A 22,333-nucleotide genomic window follows, 5' to 3' on the forward strand; every position below is an offset into this window, starting at 1 on the left:
TTTACAAAAGCCAGTTTCTTTCATGTCATTTATTGCCTTGCAAAACACAATCCACAGCAAACAAAACAAATCAGCATCTAAATCCTTTCAGCTACTGCACTTACCAATGCTGTAAAGTAGGTGGGAAAACTTCAGTCAGAAAACAGGGGTCAGTTGGAACACATTCCCTTTAAAGACCTCAGCACTTTTGCAGTATAAAGACTTAATTGGGATGGCAGTTTTATTTTTATTAAGTTCATAGAAACCATCATACCAAAAGGCAGAGTAAATGCTCAAATCTAAGATACAGATCTTCTACTGGCTACCTTTGTGGAAGCAACAACTTTGGAGTCAGTATCATTACCTAGCAGGCCAGTGATCTTATTTCAGCTAGTGATCTTGTTGTATCAGTACCAATGACTTAGAGGTGGCAAAGCATGTAGATATTAATCTGTAAACTTCGTGAAGTGCTCTCTAAAATGTGAAGTGGCCCCACGTTTACAAGCTATTATTTAATAAATACTGTATTGTAAAAGTGTCATAAAGGTATTTTATAAGCAGTTACTAATGCCTTTGCTTCAGGCTGAACATGTAAGAAGTCACTGAGCAACCATTTGTTATGGAACGCTGTTAGGCAATAACTTTTGTGACACACCTTGCCAATATTTTATTTCAGAGAAGTGACAAGCTGTTGGCCTCTACAGCTCTAGTGCAGATGGTCCAAAAGCCAACTACGTTGGTAAGTACTGAAGTTTTCAGCCTTTGAGAAGGAAAGCAATGGCAAGAAGAGTAAAGGCATTAAGTACTCAATTATACCCTCTCTTCTTTTAGACAATAATCACCAGTTGTGTGATTGGATGGAAATGGACACAAAGGCATTTAAAATTATTTTGTATTTATACATTCAAAACTTCCTTGCTGGAATCGAGTAGTTTGTGCTGTAGTAGAGGACTAACTGGAAATGCCATTCAGCACAAAGTAGTTCAGCTCTTCCTGTAGAATGGGCTTCTGGACACAGCATTTGCATTTCTGCAGGGTACAGTGCCTCACACAGTATTCTCAAATAAAGAAAGTTTCAATGGCAGATTAGTAACATTGAGGGATAAATTGCCTGTCAGCAATATGCATCACACCAGTTGCTCTCTTTATAACAGCAATCACATAAAAAATACTGTTTTCTCTATAAAAATGATCCATTACCTGACATGAATAAAAGAGCATGAGTCTCTATGTATCATATTAATTTTCTATGCTCTGAGGATTTCAAGTGTTAATAGGCTTTATAACAGAAGAGTTTACCGATGTCCAACAACAAACTGTGTAATGCTGGCATATTACTCTGTCAGCTGTGCTAAATCTGGTCTCAGTACCACAGTGTCAACATCCAACATCCATCAGGTGCATCAGCCGCACACAACTTCAAGTCAGTTCTGTGGCTTTCTGTGGAAGTACGTGCAGATCTTCCTCATGGAAACTGGAGTGGTTACAGCCTACAAAAAAACAAAACCAACAAGACATGTTTCTGAGTTAACAGTTTGTATGCTGCAGAATTCTTAAAGTCTCCTTTCCATCACTGCTCCAGTTTTAGCTTCTCAAATCTGAGCTAGAATATACTATGTGGGAGAGATAATTGTTTTATGGTAATCACTCTCCAGGGCAAATCTTAGTCTTTATGTTTAAGCAGGTACACCATAAATCACAAGCACTTGCAGGTTTTCTTGGTACCACTACAAGATGAAGAGTTCAACTGCTGCGACCCAAGGTGTGGTGGTCTGCACACTTCACACCTTGTAGAAGTACTGAAAGAGATGCGAGATATTTCAGCAAAACAGGCCCTAAACATGGCAGCAACTTCTAGCATCAAACATTCACTTGAAAATAAAGCGAAATTTTGACAATTGGAAATTTACTTGGAAAGCACTGAAATAATATTCAGTCAAAGATGCTTTAGGACCTAGAGCCCAGTTTCAGAGTTTAGTTTGTTTTTTAAATATGTAATTTCTCAGTATGCATGTTAAATCCTCCAGTCCTCATGCCAACTTCTCTAGCTGCTTTATAAGCAGGTCATTCAGATCCTAGGATGAGCTCAGTGACAGGTTTCTTATATAGCAAAACTAAGATTATGTAGGTCAAATCCCACCCTCTGACTCTTCTGCGATTCCTTTGTTTTCTGTTAGTTTTCAGTAGAAAGAACTGGAGGCATTACTTAGCTCACGGTTTTAACATGGGTAAAAAGTTCTCTGCTGCTTGGGCTAGAATAAAATTTAGCTCTTTCTTCCAGTGCTCAAGTGGCTTTTCAGTAGTATTAACAGGCAGATGTGACACTGAACAGTAGATCTGCCAGGAAAGGTGCTGTCATTATTGCACTTCTCAGAGAAGAGCTGTATTTCAGAAGACAGCCACAGCCTTCAAACATCCAGCTGGGAGCTATGAGGATTTCTTAGCTTCTGTGTGCTCTAAGTCCTTCTCAAAGGAGGTACAGGACCATCTTAAGAATTCTCCTCCAGCACAGAATGGATTAGTGTATTACAGCATTAATATACCTAGATTATTAAGCGAGAAATAATCTCTTGTCCATAATTAAAGATAGCAGACAATTCTCCAAGCGTTTATGAGAGATCTGACCGTGTGTAGAAAGGGGACAGTGGTACCTAGGAATAACTTCTCTCGTTACCACTGCCCCTGATCATCCTACTTACAGCTTTTGGTGAGGTGGTCGCTACCGCAGCCTCTTGACGTTTTGCACTGGAGTTGTAAGATGATGGGGGGCTGCCAGCTTTGCCAGTCCGTAGCCTCTCTCCCAGAGCAGACAGCCAGTTTCTTCTTTCTGGTGAACTATTCTCTTTATCTACAACATCTGAGTGTCTCTCACCAGGAGACTGTAAAACAAGAGGGGGAGTTGAAGTGCCGGATGGATTAACATGATTTCCAGGAAAAGAAAGCTCTTTTGGGCTGTGGCTCTTGTCTTCATGCTCATTATCCAAGTCAGCCAGATTTAGAGAGCCCTCATCACAAGCTCTTTGGCCTGCAGCCAAGTGACATAAATTTAGCTTGGACTTCTTAGCCACATGGTCCAGTTCAGTCACACAGCTACAGGCCTGCAGACACTTCTGCCCTGCTTCATCTTCCTTGCTGCAGTCCAGCCTTCTCTTGGCACGCTTTTCAGCCTGTAAGTGTTGTGCTTTAGGAGTGCTAGATGTTTCCAAGAGACTTTGTGTGACTTCTGCCAGGGCTTTTCTAGGAGAAGGTGTCTTTTTCCCTACTTCTGGGGAAGAGCAGGGAGTCCTGGCAATCCAGTGTTTAATGGACATTTTGGAGGAAGGCGCCAGTTTGGGAGAAGCACGTGGGCTGACTCCACTCAGCTTTGCTGGAGTGCAGACTGAGGCCATTTGTGTTTTGAGAGAGATTGTTGGAGTGTTTGTAGATAGAGGAAGGTCTCCAGAATAACTGGGAGCACAGGCAGCTGGACGTGGTGAGGAAGCACATGGGTTGCCCACTGAGAAGGCCTTGGCAGGAGTATTCTGCGGGCTGGCTGATCGTGCTGATGGAGCAAAAATAAGCAGTCTGATGAGAAACGCAGAGCAGCAGACTAAAAACAGCCCTTTCATACCTGTCCCAGCTAGGAGATTAATTCAGTGCTGCCCCCGATTCTCAGATATACCCTGCTGAATTAGATTGCATGGATGCTTCTTTTAACAGTTAAACTGATACAAGTCCACATAATCCTGTATCACTTGGCTAAGTATAATACAGTACGTTGGCTTAATGTCTGACTTCTATTCCTTCTATGACTAGAACCCTTACTTAAGCTGTAGCTGAGGGACTAATGGATAGACAAAACAGATCTTGAATCTTCTAAGTTTATCGAGCCTTGCTGGCAGCTTTGCAATAGCTCAGTCCAGACAGCTCTGTTTTGGGAAGCTGCCTGAAAACAAGGCTGGCTCTCTATTCACAGCTGGTCAGTCTATCTGCCCAATCTTTAACAGTTTCATGATTGAATTAAGGGACAAAGGTACCAAAGGTACAATTAGCAGGTCCCATAGCTAATTGTACCAGGAAAGCTTTATTATGCAGTGCCATGCCACAGGATCAATGCTCCTGGTCAAGCATTAACAATTGCAATTTTTTAAGATGAAAAAAAATGAGAATGGGAAAGTACATACTTTCACCTTCTTGTCTTTTTGATGGAGAATTTTCTGCATTGCTATTTTAGGACAAAGATGGCAGTTATTTACCACACCCAATGACATATGAGAAATTCTTCACCTCCCCAGCAAGGATTTAAATTCCCAAGAAAAAAAAAATCTGTCACTGGCCTTTAAAACAAATGACCTCCTGACAAATACGTCATAATGGTGTTTGAGCTCACTAGTCAGGCTGTTAAAATCCCCTGCTTTTAAAGCAGAAGCTTCTGAAAACCCAGGTTATTAATACAATAGTCAGAGGGTAGCTTTACACCTAAGACTTCACAAGGTCCTTAACAGTAACAGCGGGCATCATATATAGCAAAGATCTCAGTCTGCAGAAATACTAGAGAATTTTTTTTATAGGACACTCCAACAGAGAACACATTTACATGTCTTTTAGATGCCTGCACATCTAACTTGGGGTGATGCAATCAAATAAGATAGCATAAGATAAGACTCCAAGCGTTTCCTCTCCCAGGCACAAGAGCTCTGACTGTTTTCAGTTTTCCAAAGGTTTAATCCAAACTCATAATTTTCTACATTAGCTGCTGTAAAGTACTTCATTACAACAATGAGAAATCTAGTGTGAATAACTTGCCTTTTTCATTAGGATGTAGGGCTGTCTCACAAACAACATGTCAAGTGAACACCTACATGACTCTTTGATACCATTACAAGCCTCTTTTGACCCTTCCTCTTATTACATTATCTAGCCCTTTAAAATAAACGACCGGTGCATGAGATCAAAAGGAATATGACACCATATTAATGGATCTCACTACAAATCACCTAAAAGCAGAGAGAATTAAAGGCTCCTTTCCAGACAAAATGTGCTACTTCATAATAACTTACTTCAACTTGGACTAAGAGAAAATCACTGCCAAGATTGGGTCTCTTAATCTTCACTTTAATGAGCACTTACAGAACAATAATATCTCAGCTGGGGAACCCAATGCATTTTCAAAATTAAGCTCCTAGAGGTAGAAGAAAAGAAGCAAGCTCAGCAGTTCTCGTTCTCTAATGACCATCTACAAATCCGCACAGCAGAAATGTGGCATGATCAGCTGGGTTTGAGCACTCTCAATCCCATACCAATGTGAAAGCTACACTGTGGAGACCTTGGATAACAGAAAAAAAGCTGTTATGAGAGCTGGAGGGGGGTCATGGCAAAAAGCAAACTAGTTATATCCCCAAACTTAAGACAAGGATACATTAATCAGGCTTCTGCTGAGCCAGTCTCAAGCTGCTCCCCTTCATGCTGCCATTCCACATAGCATTGCATGTCTCCATATACTGTATCTGCAGTCAAGTTGAATAACACCAATGCAGATATCTGAGAAATTTCTCACCTTTTCTGCTGCAAATTCTTTAGAATGGTATTATGAACCTCCAGATTTAAGAGTCATGAATTTTCCATGCGCAGACCTGCTCCAGGAATTTGGTTACACAAAAGCATAGAGAAAGTAGTGCAAATTAGGGAAACCACAGAAACAGTTTCCAAAGGAAAGGAAACTCTGCTTCCTACACTCCATAATATAGGTCAACAGTTAATGTGCATCCTACGCCTCACAATTCATTCCACACAAATGGGTGGAGAACTACCTAGACTTCATCCCAGCCGGTCTGAAATACTACTTAGTTGCATGCTCTGAATCAGTCTCTGCAGATAACTCCTATATTTTAACAGCATGTGCTTTGTGTTCAAGAGCCAAGGTCAGCAGGAAGCCTGCTGTTGTGTTTGCAGTGTCTGTGCACTTCCTTTTCCCTCCTGTGTTGCTTTAATGCAGCAAGAAATAAGCTATTTTTCTAGTGTAATTGCTGAAGCCGACTTGTAAAGTTTCAGCATACAAATCACTTTGGATTTCAGACTTCTACACTAGACTCACATTTACTTCTCTTCTGCAGAAATTAATACACAAAGTGTACTTCTCAGCCTGCTCTGAAGCAGTATGAATGCACACACAAACCGTAAACCCTCAGCAGAGCAGAGCTGGCACTCTCCCTGCTATTGTCTTGCAAACTTCCTGCAAGACTGTTACTCAATGGCAAAAGGTTAGATGTAATATTATCACTTTAGTGGGATTTGGAGACCTTCAGCCCTTATATGTGTTAGCCAAAGTGAAATTTATTCAGAGAGTGGCTAGAAAAGATAGGTAGAACAGAGGAACTCAAGCCAACAGCTGCTGGAAAGCTATTGTATTACCAGTTTCAAAGCCATGCTACAGAGAAGCTCACCTTATTTCTCTCTGTCAGGGTTATTTGCCTCTCACCCACCCTACTGTAACAAAATGCAAGTTTCAAGCAAGTCAAAGTAGCACTATGATGCAAGATTCCTTTCTTTTCTCTGGGGTACTGCCCAGTGAGCTGCTCCTCTTCCAGAGAGTAGCAGCAATTCACAACCAAGGCTACACTACAGACATACAACTGAATTTTCCTGCTGGCAGTTCTTCAGATGGATATATTGTCATGATCTTGATCAACCTTAGATATTCCTGAGCGTGGCAGAGCTGAGATCTGCCTGCTAGCTGTGAGAGCATGCTGGATTTTTTGTCTGATCACCTGGGCATTGTAGAAAAGTATTACACCTGAATTGATGGACATGATTGATCAATAATGTAACATTAAAATCACATTGTGATTCACAATTGCGATCATCTACATGCATTTTGGAAGCACTTGCACTAACTGCCATTTGTCTGCATAGACAGTCAGTTACAACAAGATGTAAAATTAATAGCAGCAGCAAAGAATGCTGTCCACAGTTTAACCACTGGGAAGGAGGAAACAATTCAGAGTTCCCATGCTGTGCAGTCAGCCCTCTAAAGGGTAAAATACAAAACTAGAAAAAGAGCATGATCTTACTTCTCTCAGTTATCATTTGATTTGAAAAAGTATGACTTGCTGCTACAGCTAATGATCAAATCCTCTTTAGCTAGAACTGTAAGAATGCAACTGTGAAGCAGGTGATTCTGGCTTCCAGCTCCACTGCCTGAATAAGTCCATGTACATATTACATCTCCTTGGGCCCTTCAGTTATCAAACACTGCTGATGCCCACTGAAGACCTGGCTGCCTGACAAGTTGTATTAATAAATATTTACTTTGGGGGCTGGTCATGCAGACTTCAGCATACTGTAAGCTATTTCAGCCAGCTCATCTTGGTGGTACTAGAAGTATTTACAAGTAGAAGTGTTTGGCTGGCTTTATGAACTATTGCCTAATATGAAAAAAGAGAAGACTAGGACAAGCCAAAGGATTTCACTGGTGAGCAGCCAAATTTCAGATGCTATGCTGCAGAGCAAGATATCACAGGGGCCTTACCTGCTCCATGTTGTTCTTCTGATTTCTTCTGTGTGACCCAGCCCACCAACATGGCTTTGCTGGACACTGACTTTTCCTCCTCAGGATGAGGTTGTAGGCGCCAGATCCTTACTGTGTTGTCATCAGAGCATGTGGCAATCTACAATATAAGTACATCTGGGGAGTGGCCAAGGCACATTCTGTGGGTCACAGGCCAAATAAGCTAGGACAGCTACACCCAGCACACCACACCAACATGTATGCAGGGCAAAATCTGGATGGGGAGGATACAAGATCTGCCCGTTAAACAAACAGAACAACCCAACTCTATTCCATTACTGTACCACAGACAAGTGTTTGCTTTGAAGGGGAAATCAAATCTATCTTCTGGGAAAATCCTAGTTACCATCTGCCTTGTACAGCTCTGTAACTGAGGACAGCCTGCTCAGGAAGGGCCAGTGCATATTTTGCAGTTTCCATTGCTCAGTAGCTAAAAGTAGCCATGCTGCTTCTTGCACCTGCATCTCAGTCTGTCTGTTATTCAGGACCTTTTCTGCCTGAGGACAAACTTTCGCAACGCACAGAGAAGGTGACATTGGAAGGCTTTTGAATTAGCCGTAGGCGCTATCTCTACAGACTCAGATGTCAGCAGTATCTGGCAGAGAAACCAACCCTGCTGGAAACATTCGCCTAGATTCCTGCTGTGGCTTCACGTGTTCCAAAACGATCCGTGCAATCTATTTCAAACAAGCAGTAGCATTTAATCTACTCTTGTACAGATCTCTTTGGATAGGTTATCTGGTGACTCGTGGGAATCAACAGCAAGAAGGAAATGCTGTGGCTGAAGATCACAGTAATCTTGGATAGGAAAGTACTTCTACTGTGACCTCTGTGACACCAATATTATGCTCACAGAAAGCAACTTGGCCTCTCAAATCACTTGAAGCAGCTTCTTGACCTTTCTTAGAACAGTGTCCTCACTTTCTCCATGTTTCATGTCCTGTACTGCGCCTAACTATTTTTTATCTGCGTTGGTATACATTTTAAAGGCTGTACTGGTCTGCATTTCCAAACTATGATCAGAACACTAGGTCACACAGACAATAGATTTCATCTAAAATGCCAATCCATGTACCACTGTACATCTTAAATAGCTAAAACAATTATCCTTGTTTGCCTGCAAGACTCCCATTCTCCTACATTGTGTAAAGCTTTTCTAAAGACCTGGTGCTACAGTGAAACCTGGGCAAAGTCTCTGACTTGCTTAATAACACTGAAGTGCGAGGAACTATTATTAGGGCACTGTCTAGGATTTATTAGAATTACTTCTCATTTTGATCTAGATCAATCATTTAATCCAACATCCTCCTGCAATTCCTTTCCTTCTAATGATACTTGGAGCATTATTACTGACAATTTTACTATGAATTTTTGGGTGTATATGCAAATATTTGTTAGGAAAACAACTCTGAGTATAAGAACAGTTATGAGGGAAGAGACCACATGATTTTTAAAGGGCATACTTCTTACCACTCTGTACAAGACTGGCAGATATACCAGTGGTCAGGCAGCAGAGTATGGAACCACAAAGCAAGTTTTTGGGTTTTGAAAGATCCGATAAAATGCCTTCACAACTTTGCCTCTCACAGGCAGTAAAACAAGCTCTAATCAGAAGCCTTTGTTCATTTACAGTTTGATACGTCTTATCAAATAGCCCAATTAAAGAATAATGAAGAAGTTCCGATACATTTACGTAACAAGCTTGGTTCACTGCCCTCAAAAAATGAGCATTTCTGGAAGTTATTAACTAATAACTTCCTCTCAAATAAACTAATACTGTTGTAATTTTGAAAAGCAAATGTTGCCATGGCACATCTATTGTTTCACAATGAAGACAGTTTTCTAGAGAACAAACCTTAGTGAAGTCTGAAGGGCACCAAGCAATGGAGGTAACCTCTTGAGCGTGGCCAACAAGGATCCGTGGAGGCAGGCTGGGTTCAGAAACCTTTGAAATTCCATAGAAAAATAAGTACAAAATAAGTACAAAATCAGGAGACCCATTCACCACTAAGAAAGACCTTCACAATCCACCTGTGAACCATACAAGACAGATCGCAGAATCATAGAATCATTAAGATTGGAAAAGACCACAAAGATCATCTAGTCTAGCCATCAATCCATAGCCGCCAGGCCCACTAAACCATGTCCCTCAGTACCACAAATGATAAATCCAATTGCCTGCTGCCTGCAGTCACAGTCCATTGCAGCTGAGAGGCAAATCCAGACCTCCATCCCTATTCCTAACTTCAAGGACTTCTTTCTGGCACTGGCTGCCTAGAGAGGTGTTGTACCCTCCTGGGAGACACCACAGCTCTGTGGCTGTGCAAAGGCAAGACTCTCTGTAAGACTGAATGCCTCAAAGCAAGGGAACACTTTCAAAGGGATGGTGCTAATAAGGATGGCTATTCCGTGACAGCTTATCAGTAGCCCATGTAGAACAAGTCCATAGTTTCACTTCAACACTTCATGGACTACCAAAGATATCCTAACACCCCTCCTTCCTCAGAACATACCCCCACATTGCGTACTGTTGCCAATTTCTTCTGAGAGACGAGGACTTACAGGGCTCTAAGGATCAGTTCGTGTTCCACTGCTAAAGGTAAAGCAGCTGGTCAGCAATGAGATGCACTCACTTGCCTGGGAACACTTCTTTATTTCCTGCTGCACATGGGATTTCTGCCAGAGCTGTCAGCACAGCACACTATGCAAAGTAGTATCTCTATATTTTCTAGGTAAGATGCTTAAAAGTTTAGGAAGATCACATTCTGAATGAGAACAGGTAAGTATATTCAGCTGCTATTTTAAAAACAATCTGAAAACAAATGGTTTAAAAATGAATAACAACAACAACAAAGTCCAATCTATGAATACTTACTAACTTCAGAACTGGTGGCTGCCAATCAAATGGGCAAGAGAGCCTCTAAGAGTTGATTAAAAAGTTCCCTAAAGCACACGTGCTCATTAAACTTGGGTCCTTTTCTCTTTTGCCCTTCATAGAAACTTTTCTCATTATTGTTAATCTTTATTCTTATTACTACTCTTCAATTACAGCTTGTGTAAGTGACAGATACAACTGAGGTTTAAGCATTATGTAGCACAAGGAAGAAAATACACACACATACACACACACAGAGACAAAGATTATATCCAAATTTTGCATGCTTTCAGCAGAGAATCCATTCCAGATCTATGAGTCACCATTTTCAACGTGACATTATATGGGGGATTTATAAGGGGGATTCGCATACATGACTAAGTGAATGAACAGATCCTTTACTGTGTGGGAAAAGGAATAGATGTTACATATGGATTTCAAAGAGAGATGCAAAACATCAGGGAAGGCTTCTGATTTACACACATTTTTTCTTGTGGATGCCCTCCTACAACCTGCACAACTGTAATTGAATATCCAGCTTCTACGTCTTAAACTTCTGATATAAACAGGTTCTTCATAATAGGCCATGTTTTCTTTTTCGTGGCTTAGCAGAGGCAATTGCTGATTAAATATCCACTAACTGCCTTGTTCAGAGCATTCCTGTCTCTGACGAAACATGTAATACCATAGAAACTAAATCCCTATTTAGGGAATAAGTGACGGAGGTGCAGAGAAAATCTTTGTTTATATTTAAGAGCAGTCTTGCGCTGCACACAGAACAGTTTAGTAGTCACTGACTGCTGAAAGGAAAGCAGAGGAAGAAAATTCCTCCATCTGGGCCAACTTGATGTTACAGTGCATTAGTATAAACTAAACCAGTTACACCCAACTTACCATTCTGTGAAACAAAGGATGGTGTGTTCATTAGAATATGAGGGAGGAAGAGGCTAAATGACATCACCCATTGTTGGGTGCTAGAAAAAAAATGCATTAGGAAGAGCTTTGTATTTCCTTATGTCCTTGGGATGCCAAAGTATTTAGAGTCCAGAAACCTTCATTTTTAGCCTTGCTTTCTAAGGAATGGAGGCTTCTGCAGCAAGAGATTCTATGATTCTAAGAGGATCATCAGAGGACTCGGAGGATAATGAAACTATGGAAGTGCAAGTCTATAAAGCTGATTTTAATTACCAGGGAGGTAGCTCATTTAGGTACCATTTACAGAGAACAACTTCTCTGCTCCCAGGCTTTTACAGTCCTAGAGTTGTTTAAGAGCCAGTTCATTAATCAACAGACTAGTAATTAAAACAACCAACATAATAAAGTGAGCTTTTATTGTCTGAAAGTGATGTTATATGTGAAAGCAGACAGAAACAGCATCCTCATCAGCAATACCTTCTAGCCACAGTATTCCTTGGGAATTGCTGACCCAAGTGCAAATTGGCATTGCTTACAAAGTTCCTCAAAGAAATAATCTGGGTAGACAATACCTAGTTTTGTTTTTCCTTCCTCAGCAAGGACTTGGTCAGCCTTTCATGCCTCTCTGGATGAGGAAAGTTAGTACTCTTCTTTGAGTTCTTTCCAACATTACCTGCTAATTGCTCCTGAAATATCTAAGCACGTATTTTCAGCGTATAGTAAATCCTCCTCCCAGAAAATACACATATGTTTTGGTGTCACTAAAATCTGTCAACAGTTAAAACACATTAAGAATTCGAATATGGCAGATGAGAAAAAAAGACCAAGTTTTGCAGAAAGTCCCACTTCCTAACATGACTGTGGAATTAAAAGTGATTATCTGATGATTTACTTAATAAATATTCAGTATGATCTGTCACCCACACATGATAGAAATAGATGCTTCCCATAAGCAAATGCTTTTAAATGTATTTGCTTAAAACTTGAGATGCTGTGTTGTCCTTGAATGGCCTTGACCCAGTTCCAGCCTGCTTTCTACAAAAGTGTCCAAACACGTGAGTGTTGGCTGCACAGCCCAAGCTTGCACAGGTATTTTTGCTGAACTCACACTGAAGTGAGAAAGGCTAAAATTACACTGCCTGACATGCGACTGGCCATGTTGCTGCACTCTGCTCCTTCTGGGTAAGCAACCTAACTGCTTACAAGAAGTGTGCTCAGAAACAAAGGGACGAACTGCTCAAACCACAATCAGAGTAGGGCAACTCTCTGCCCTCAAAGCTTCGTACTGTACTTTCAGACTCATCATGAAAGGAATAAACAAGTCAGCATTTCCTGGAATTACCCCAAACCTGAAATAAGCAGTTACCCGTGACTTCTGTTTATTCTACTTGAGATAAGAAATCCACTTTATTCCTGAATGGCTGTAGAGTATGGAGAGCAGAACTTGAAGCATGCCTTATTCTGAAGTCCCTGCTATTAACTATGTGACATTTGCATTTCCTACACGTCAGTGAAAGATGCCAAGTGACTAAGCCTCTCAGCTGTCAGACAGTGCTTTGGAATTTTGCTGAAGGCTCTGGCTGAGCTCTTGCTGTAATACAAAGGCTTTAACTACTGTAAATTTAGTATGGTAAAAAGTTAAGTCTGAAACAAGAGCTAGAAAAAGGGAGGAGGAAAAGAGTGCTCTTTAAATACTTAAAATATAAGTTTTTTTTCCGACATACTCCATTGCTAAATATGAATAAAGAACTGTCTACTTGCCACAGGCACCTAAATCAACAGGATCGAAAGAAAACTGTACTGCCCATTAAAACTAGATTAAGATTAGCAACTTGCAATAATCAGCAGTGATGAGAGATGTACTGATGGCAGGAGGTTAGCTCTGTTTTACATTAAATAGTTAGATTTAGCCTTGACAATATACTCTGGGCACAACATGCCAGGATCTAACCCCACGCTGCATTAAGGAGGAGTGAAAGGCAGGGAGTGCCCTATGTGAACATGAAAAGCAAATGAAACCAAAGAGCTGAGCAGATCTGGGCAGCCAGCCTGGGGCTACACACTTGGGTTTCTCCCAAACGTCTCACCTTCCAGATGTACGCGTTGCAGTCACTTGAGCCACTAACCAGGAACTGGTCATCTGGGCTAATACTGGATTTGATGTAAAAGGTAGAATTCTGGTGTCCGCTGAAAACCGCCACTGTGAGAAAAACAATGAAAATAAAACCAGCACTCAACACACAGCTGAGGAGTTGGTTGCATAAGCAGGGCTGATCTGACAGGCTTTTCCTGCCTAGCCATGTACATCTGAGAGAAAGTGGTTGTACTGCTTCCTCGCTATAGGGCTGGGAGCTCCAGCCAGCAGGCAGCAGGAGGCATCACTCAATAGGAGCCCTTGCATCTCCCTGCATGAAGCAGGTTTACAGAAAAGGCTCTCTTCACAGCATTATTAAGATGCATTAGGTTTATTAAAGCTTTAGCTCCACTCATATCACAAGGCCAAGACATCACCTGAGGTACCCTTTGCTCCTTCTTCCCGATGCCACCAGCCAGACCCACTGTGTTAACAAGGACAGTCGCACAGAAAGTTTCCACTGAAGCAACCAAGGCTACTCCTTTCCCCTGCTGCCAGCCTCTTTGTCAGCCAAACATATGCCATGTCAGCTACACTTGTCCATCATCTATATTTAACGTCCCAGTAACGCTTCACCTCAAGCCTCTGAATAGCTCCTGCTCTTCCTATTGCAAGCACCGGAAGAGTCGATGGCCAATGCAGGAGCTGAATGTGATTCTGCAGTGCTTGGCCATGCTACACCCAGCCTTCTTATCAGGGTGGAAAGGGCAAGTTTCCCTATTTAGCACCACGTGGGGCTGGCACGCCCTTGGCCAGCCCTGGCACAAGGCACTCAGAAGCGGGGACACCATGAATACTGTAGGCTCCACAAGCAGTTAGCAGTCAGTTAGATGACTTTTAGTCTCTTTTCCATCATGATTTTGACAAATCATGTCCTCCACAGACTGGAGGACACATGGTTGCCTTTGGCTTTCTTTGAAACCTTGTGAGACCCACAATGTACTTTGATTTTAAGCTGCAGCTCTTTCTGCGCAGCGGTTACAGGAAAATCCTATTACTGAAGGATTTCCTCACGGCCCTCTTCCAACTAACGCTGCTGTCCCGACATTAGATTGGAGCAGCTGCCATCTGGAACCAGCCCAGTGAAGCAGGAGGCCCAGCATCCTCTCAGCAGCTCACCCCAGCCACAAGCATGTGCTGCCCTCTGCGGGAGGGCCAGCTCACTGATCCCCTGCCAGTTCCCCAGAAGTCCTGCGTTTTTCAGATAGACTGAGGTTTCTGTACAGGATTTAATTTGCTAACTTGCTGACACTAGTCAGCAGAAGATGACAGCTAAACGTAGAAGTAGGTGGTAGGCTGGCCTGGACCTCAGACAGAACCTGTTCTTGTTAATCATAGGATATCCCAAGTTGGAAGGGATCCATAATAATCATCAAGTCCAACTCTCAGCTCGGGGCCATGCCCACTGCCCTGGCCTGCCTGCTCCATGCCAACCATCTTCTGGTGCAGACCCTGTCCCCAACCCCCAGCTGCCCCTCCCCTGACACAGCTCCATGCCATTCCCTTGGCCCTGTGGCTGTCACAGGGAGCAGAGCTGAGTGCTGCCCTCTATTCCCTGTGAGGAGCAGCCACCATGAGGTCTCCCTCAGCTCCTCTGCTCTGTGCTGAGCAAACCTAGGGACCTCACCCACTTCTCACACACCTTGCCGTACTGACCCTTCCCCATATTTGCAACCCTCCTTTGGAAGTGGGACAGATCAGGGGAGTATTTCCACAGCTCAGCAGGGCACACAGGGTTTAAATCAACAACTGATCTATTAATATATAGTACTTGCACTACTTCTCCACTTTGGCAGCATCCCCACCCAACTGCCTGCTTTCCTAAAGAGCATACAGAAGAACACATTGTTCATTTAATTGCAATTAATTGGAAGACTGAGAAAAGGCAACGGAAACTAAATCATATGTCTGTCTGGAACGCATTTAATAAGATTGGCTGCTTTCTGAGACACAACCATTGGCCTATGACAAAGAAGTTTTAGTGCACCAGAGTCTGCGAACAATCTTGTTGATGTAAAGGTCACAGACACAGAGCTGAAGGAATCTAAAAAGCTGGAAAAAGACAAAGCATCTCCACAACATGCGGGGGACGCTTTCTTCCAGAAACTGCCACAAAAATTAAATTTAAGACACCTGAGTCTAAGAGGTGATCCCTTTACATGGATTCAGAGTTAAAATCTTTAGAGATCAGATTCAAAACTGCTTCAAGCAGGCAGTGAAACTTGTCTTTCTATGCTTTATAATATCTCATTAGCAATGCCAGTCATTAGTCCATAACACCATCCCCATCTATAAGCTGCCTAGCAAAACTGCTCCACCAGGGTTCCAGCAAGTGCTGTGAATACCTAGGGTTGGGAGCAAGCAATTTGCATCTATGCCATCACATTGCTTGTAGCTCTTACAGTGCTCTTTTCCCTGCTGATCAAGACCAAGTTTAAAGCAGAGGTCCATGCCTATACAATGCTACTGCAAGCCAGCTGCTTCATTTTAGTAGATGCCTGCTCTTGTGGATGAACTCAGGAACCTTATTGTATGCAATATTATTTTTACAGCTTATTCCCACAAATACCATTTTTACCTGGAAAGGTCTTTGCACCTGTCATGTTGAACATGTAGATACTATCATCAGTGCAGTTAGCAAACAGATTAGCACCAGTGGAATCCAACACCAGACTAGAATATCCTAGAGACAAAGAGAGAAGTTATTCCCAATAAGTAACTCCACCAAAACGTTTTGGAAAACAGGCATTGTCAAAGAAATGTCAAGAGAGGGAAATCTGGACAGGATCTCAGTCACACAGGAGACTGTCACTGGAAAGATGACTTGTTTGCCAGAACACTTGCTGGAGAACAAAAGTTTTTAGCACAACACCAACATTTTCTCATGAGGATTCAGAGTGCTACTTAGAATTCTCAGCTTCAGAGCAGGCAAGCCACTTATTTGATAGTTTCAAATGGATAGCAGGAACATCCAAGTGTAGAAGCAGAGGTTAAAAACACATAAATCCTCATGGTTAGTGGCACTGATGGCTTACAGCATCTGCTGATTTGCTGATGATTTAGGCTTAAGCAAAATCTTTCCCTGTTGGCAAGTTATTTCATTGTCAGCTCCTCAAAGATTTCCCTCATGTTATTGGGAATAATAATGACCATTACTACATCAAGACGGCTATTAGACAGGTTGAAAGCAATAACTGTGTTATACTGTAAGGTGTCAGGTACAAAGTAAGAACAATAAAAACAATAACAGTATCGGTTTTGCACTGAACAGTTTCAAGTACGCTCTCAAAGGTTACAATGTAAAAACCCTTCCTCACTGCTGTCTTTGCAAGATACAGTGCAAATAGAGTTGAACTATCCATTAACTCACCCAGCTTGCGAGTGCTGGTGCCAGGATAGAAAAAAGACTTCAGAGGCACAGGATCCTGACGGTAAGCAGCATAGTTCTTGCGCAAGTCCCATACTTTGATCACACTGAAATATATGAGTATAGGTGTCTACAACTTGCCAAAAGTCAAACCTTCTTTTGCAGTGCAGACAAAGCCTTCTAAAAACATAGGAAGACAGGCTGCCCATTAATAAGGATTGTTCAGTGATGGCACAATGGAGCAAGAGTGGAGCAGAGCTGAAAGCACATTTGTTCTGCTGGCATGGATGAGGAAGCAGCATTGTTTTGTGTAACTAATACAACACAAAACACAAGCCCACAAGCCAACTTTCCTCAACTAGTAAAAGACATAACAAAGATGCTTTTATATTCCATTTTTTTTAAATGAAGCCCTTTGAGGTTTCTCTTGCTCTCTAGAAGCAAGTCTCTATCATGAACCATGGGATGGAGAGTCAATATTATGTGTCTCAGAAAGGCTCTGGCCACAGTGAAATGTGAAAGACCTGAAAGATTAATCTCTGTACTGAAAAGCAAGATATTTTCCTGAGCTCCAAGATGCTGCAACAGATCTGGCATCAAAAAGAATGTATCCTTTGTAACTCAACACAACATTTTCTCAAGTACACCCATACAAATTTAAAGCCCCAGTCTCCTCCTCACATCCCAAAACAGCTCTCTGCCTAACAATAGTCTGCTTACATTACATACATTACTGCATCCACATTGCCCCATAGCTATACTAAAGTTAATATTTACCATTTAGGCACAGCAGTCTTGGGTAAGGAAGGAAAGAACTATTCAGCTTTGGCAATGCAAGCTGGCAGCAGGTTCTGCTAACTCTATTCTAATACTAGGGATACCCCAAAAGTAATGCATTCTATTTATTATGTCGATTCATGTCAGAGAAGGACATTGGAGTCCAAATGGTGGATGCGAGCACACTGAGGAGGTAAGAGGTATGTTTCAGCAGTGGCGACAGCAACAGTGGGTCACCTCTACTGGTGCAGATACTTATGAGCACAGCATGCAGGATCCTGCTCATCACTGGGAAAAATGCATAGCTAATGGCAGTGACTATGTTGAAAAGTAGTGTTTTGTAGATGAGAATTTGCTCTATCAAATAGTGTTACTGTGCTCTATGTACCTGTTATAGTTTTCATGGAAATAAACAGGAGGCATTACTTTTGGAGCAATCTATGTAGTAATGGTAGCTTTGTGAGCCACTGTGACCTTAGACAAAGAACCTCCCAATCTTTCTGTGTCACTAAGAAAAACAAACAGAAAAGCATGTATCTTCCTTTCTTACCCATCAACAGCTCCTGCAGAGATAAGGGTATGTTCATCTTGAAGCAGCACCACAGTTACACTCTGCTGGAAATCCTTGAGGAGAGAAAAAAGAACTTCGTTTCCTTTCATGGTCAACAGAGTCTTGCTGCTAAGCTGAAGGCCAAGTGAATATTGAGGACACCACCTCTCCAGCAATCTACACTTTTCTTGTCCATAGGCCAGCCTGTGTTTTGCTCTACAATTAGCCTGAGCTTCTCAGGCTCCCTCCTGCTAGAGTCTGCTTTGTGTTCTCCAGCAAGTTGCTCATTGCAGGCAGGAGAAGGTGGAAAACTAGATTTCATTTAGGAGACAATAATCCTTTAACCCTGCTCAGCATTGTGGTTAAAGGACCACAGGAATTGGTCAGCATAAGATTACACCTCACAGGTCAGAAAAAAGAGAGTTCCATGAGAGCATTTAATAGATGGAATAAGAGATCTTATTCAGGAATGAGAGGCTGTTGTTTATGTGGTCACATTTGGGAGGTGTACTGTGGAGGGAATAAAAAGGGAAAGAAAGGAAAAAAAATTGGAGCCCTTCCTTTCCCACCCTTCAAAAGCAGAAAATGTAGCCACTCATTTTCTCTCTGGAAAAAACAGATGTATTTTCACATGGTATTTACACAAAGACAGCTCTGATGGCATGTAAGTTATTAGAAAACAATGTCTAAAATTAGCCAGAGCAAGTGACCATGACACAAAAACCTAACTCCGCAAAAACAAATTAGAGTGTTTACAGAATTCAAGCCAAATATTTCTCACTGCAATTACTTAGGAAAGCCACTATGCATGACACTGTCCTCAGAGCAGAGGTCTCTGTTCTGCCTGTCTTCCTGGCACCTACCACTAAGGGAGCAAGTCCTCTTGTGTTCTGCCTCTTCTTCCTCAGCTTGGAAGGAGTCTGCTTGTCAACCACGTTGTGTGCCCCACTGATTTGATTCACCTGCCTGTAAAATCCATCTGAAAGACAAATACATACAAATTGTCAGTTTCCACACCTATTTGATTTTGCCACCATTTTCACGTTAACGGGCAGCAGCTTGGAATAAATCCTAAAAAGCAGCTGAGACAAGCTTTCAAAATCAGTAATGTATTCTGAAAACATCAACTGCTAGTTATGTACCAAAATGATGAGACACATTCCAGAAAACTGCGGGTGGCAGGGAACTGAGAAGTACGAGGGCATGAACTGACTGGTGAGGGAGAAGCTCCAGGAAGCAGAAGAGTAGAACCATCACCCTGCATGTAGGCGTTCCTGCAACACATTCAGTTTCTCCCAGGACTCACAATCTCCTTTGCTCCTTCCTATTCTGGTAGGAAACTTTCCAGCATTGATTAACCCCCTCCCAATGACTCTGAGTGAATCGCTCTCACCCAGCCCATCTCAGTGTTGTCCTACACAATGATGTGTTTTGTACCACCTTATCTCTTAAACAATACACAGGGTTATATCTGGGCAACACAGACATCAAGCTGCCAATCTGAGACAAAGTGAAAAAACCTGTTAGACACAGTCTGATCTATTCTACCTATTCCGTCCTCTCACTGTACTAAAGCAGTACCTAATTACCTGGCAATCTTCTTACCGAAGTATCACCTATCTGTAATCAAAAGCATGACTCCAGTAAGTACATTGGAGCACTATTTCTACAGGAGCTAAGGAGCTTTATTAATACATATCTGAAAGTTCAATTACCTTTCTTGTTGCATCTGGTGTCCCAAACCATGATGTTTCCATCTCTGCCTCCAGTACAGAAAACAGCTGAGAGAGAGAGAGATAGAGCACTATTAATTCCCAAGAGCTGAGGAACTGAATCCAGCACAATGCCATCTATGTGCCCCTAGAACTACAACAATCAGGCCTTTGGTGTTTTCTGTCTAGATTCTTTATGGTCTTTCCTTAGTGCTACTGTAGGAAAAAGTGCTTACAAAGAGTATTTCCAGATTTATGTTTGTAAGTGAGGACTGAGTGACTTCAATGCCATGTCTTAAAACTGCCTGAGATCAGAGACACGCAGACAGTATCAGATCACTGCAAGGTTCCAACACTACTTAGGTCACTGCTCAGCCCACCTGTACTTTGTGCAACCAACAGATTCCAAAGCCCTTTTTTAGCCCCGTAAGAATAGAAGTGGTAATTGGAGAGAAGAAGGGGGAAAAAAAGACAAGAAGAAATGCCAACATTTACCTTTCTCAAACCTCGAAAAAGCAACTGACTTGAGGCTACACTGGTGACCTTTGCATATGCCAAGCAGCTCCCCAGCTCTCACATCCCACACCTTGGCTGTCTGATCTCCTGAAGCAGTGACCTTCAGAGGATAGAATAAAAAGCTTTCATCATATTCTGCACGCCATTGCCAAAACATTAAGAATAAACTTAGATAGGAAAAGGCTTCTTACAATCCTGTGCTCTCCTGGTACCCAGGCAAGATCAAAGACAGCATTTGAGTGAGCCTGCCATTCTGACAAGAGAACAAAAGCCAAAATTAGTTCAGTGCATATGTCCAGTACAGCATGACAGTATTTTGCAGGAGGCTAACAAACATCAGACATCAGAATCCGAAAACAGGTTGCTCCTTTGTAGCTTCCCTCAGGCAAGGCAAACACTCAACCATTCAACTCCCATTGCTTTTGTAAGAGCACACTCACACGGCTGCTTTGTAAACAGGACTCTGCAAAGTATATAAAAAGATGCAAGTACTTCCCAGATTGAGTTTAAACAGCCTGCATAAAGCTTTCCTTGATTCCAGCGCATCCCATACTTCAAATGAAGATCACTGAACACTTACCCTTAAAGATCACTTTGGTGGTATTCTGAGCTTCAGTATCATACAGTCTGACAAACCCTTCTTCATTTGCAACTGCCAATATGTGCTCAAAATTTGGGGCTGAAAAGAAAATTGAAACGTAATCATCTATTACAAGGCTGATCCACAATTGTGCCTCTTCCCTTTGTGAGGGGAGTACAGGCACTTTAAGTGGGGTGCACACCTAATGGACAGCTAGAAAAAATAAAGTAACATTTACACAGTGATCTCCATTCTCAAAATGCACAAATATTGCCAAGCATTTATTTCTAGACATTCCGTTCTTAAACTGTAGTATATAGGAAATAGAGCGGGTCAAGGAGCAGCTTCTAAGACAATGCCCTCTTTCACCAGCACTGATGGAAGTTCCTTTCCTCTATCTTTATGACCTGTCCGTCCACTTGGATGTTTCCCAAGTGCTTTCCTTGGAAGTGAGATGGAGGAGCAGCCTTGGAGAAAGGCCTTTAGGGTCTGATTGCTGGATGGTCCTGCACGGAGCCAGGACTTAGACTCGATGATTCTTATGGGTCTTTTGCAATTTGGGACAGGTCAGCGATTCTGTAATAACCCCATGGCACAACCAGAGTACCACACAACAGCGCTCTGCCCTAAAGGTCTCCAAGACCTGCCCAGGGGCCCCGGGCAACCTGATCTAGTAAAGGTGTATGTTTGGTGGCCCTGCCAGGCAGGGGGGTTGGAACTACATGATCCTTGAGGTCCCTTCCAACCCGGGTCATTCTGTGATTCTGTGAAGACCCAACATGTAGGACGTGGAGGTGCACGTTCCCTGTTATCAGCACACGCTAACACTGAAGCTTGCCAAAAGATCTTGAAACATTCAACAGAAACGAGTTTACAGCGGGACCCACACACCGCGGCATCCCAGGATGCGGCCGTACCTGAAGAAAAGCTGCATCCGAAGGGAGGGACCGGCATTCCGATTTCTCCGTAGGAGAGGTGATCATCTTCCCTACTGCACCTATAGCCATCCAAGAGATGCTGCAGTGGAAGCGGTGAGGACTGACCTGAAACGAGACAAGCGGACCGTGACTGCACCGGCCACCGCGATCTGGGAAGCGAAGGGCCCGTGGGCCGCACACCCCGCTCCCAACTGCCGTGCGGGCTCCCTGTACGGCAGCCCCCGGTGCCCGTAAGCTCGGTACTCACGGTACTCGCGGTACTCACGGTGCCCGGCGGCACGGCGGAGCAGCGCGCGGCACAGCATGGCCGAGAGCGCGCGGAACGCCACCAAACTCCCGCCACCGACCGACCCGCCAAACGCACCTCCACTCCCTCATTGGACAACCCGTGGCGCGCCGCGCCGCCCTCTCTCCGCTCGGATTGGTCAGCGGAGGAGAGGCGGG

At 42.8% G+C, this 22,333-nt stretch overlaps 1 protein-coding gene across 3 annotated transcripts; it reads right to left on the reverse strand.

Annotated features, from left to right (window-relative positions):
* Positions 1-14: 14 nt before the first annotated feature.
* DTL (denticleless E3 ubiquitin protein ligase homolog) lies at positions 15-22,276 on the reverse strand. Of its 3 annotated transcripts, none has more exons than XM_015857355.2 (15): positions 22,155-22,276; positions 21,869-21,994; positions 20,952-21,050; positions 20,563-20,624; positions 20,351-20,471; positions 19,859-19,924; positions 19,007-19,122; positions 18,144-18,217; positions 16,820-16,923; positions 16,028-16,132; positions 13,403-13,515; positions 9,381-9,470; positions 7,487-7,625; positions 2,679-3,520; positions 15-1,469 (listed from the first exon to the last, which is right to left on the reverse strand). In XM_015857355.2, exons 1-15 carry the CDS (start codon positions 22,192-22,194, stop codon positions 1,404-1,406), a joined length of 2,163 nt encoding a protein of 720 aa, XP_015712841.1. In that variant the 5' UTR covers positions 22,195-22,276; the 3' UTR covers positions 15-1,403. The 3 variants fall into 3 exon arrangements, with proteins under 3 accessions (XP_015712841.1, XP_015712840.1, XP_032299597.1); XM_015857354.2 differs by having other exon boundaries at positions 22,137-22,271; XM_032443706.1 differs by having other exon boundaries at positions 22,161-22,262.
* Between the last annotated feature and the right edge of the window lie 57 nt (positions 22,277-22,333).

This window comes from Coturnix japonica, chromosome 3 (genome assembly GCF_001577835.2).
Source record: "Coturnix japonica isolate 7356 chromosome 3, Coturnix japonica 2.1, whole genome shotgun sequence".
In the NCBI taxonomy this organism is placed as follows: Eukaryota; Metazoa; Chordata; class Aves; order Galliformes; family Phasianidae; genus Coturnix; species Coturnix japonica.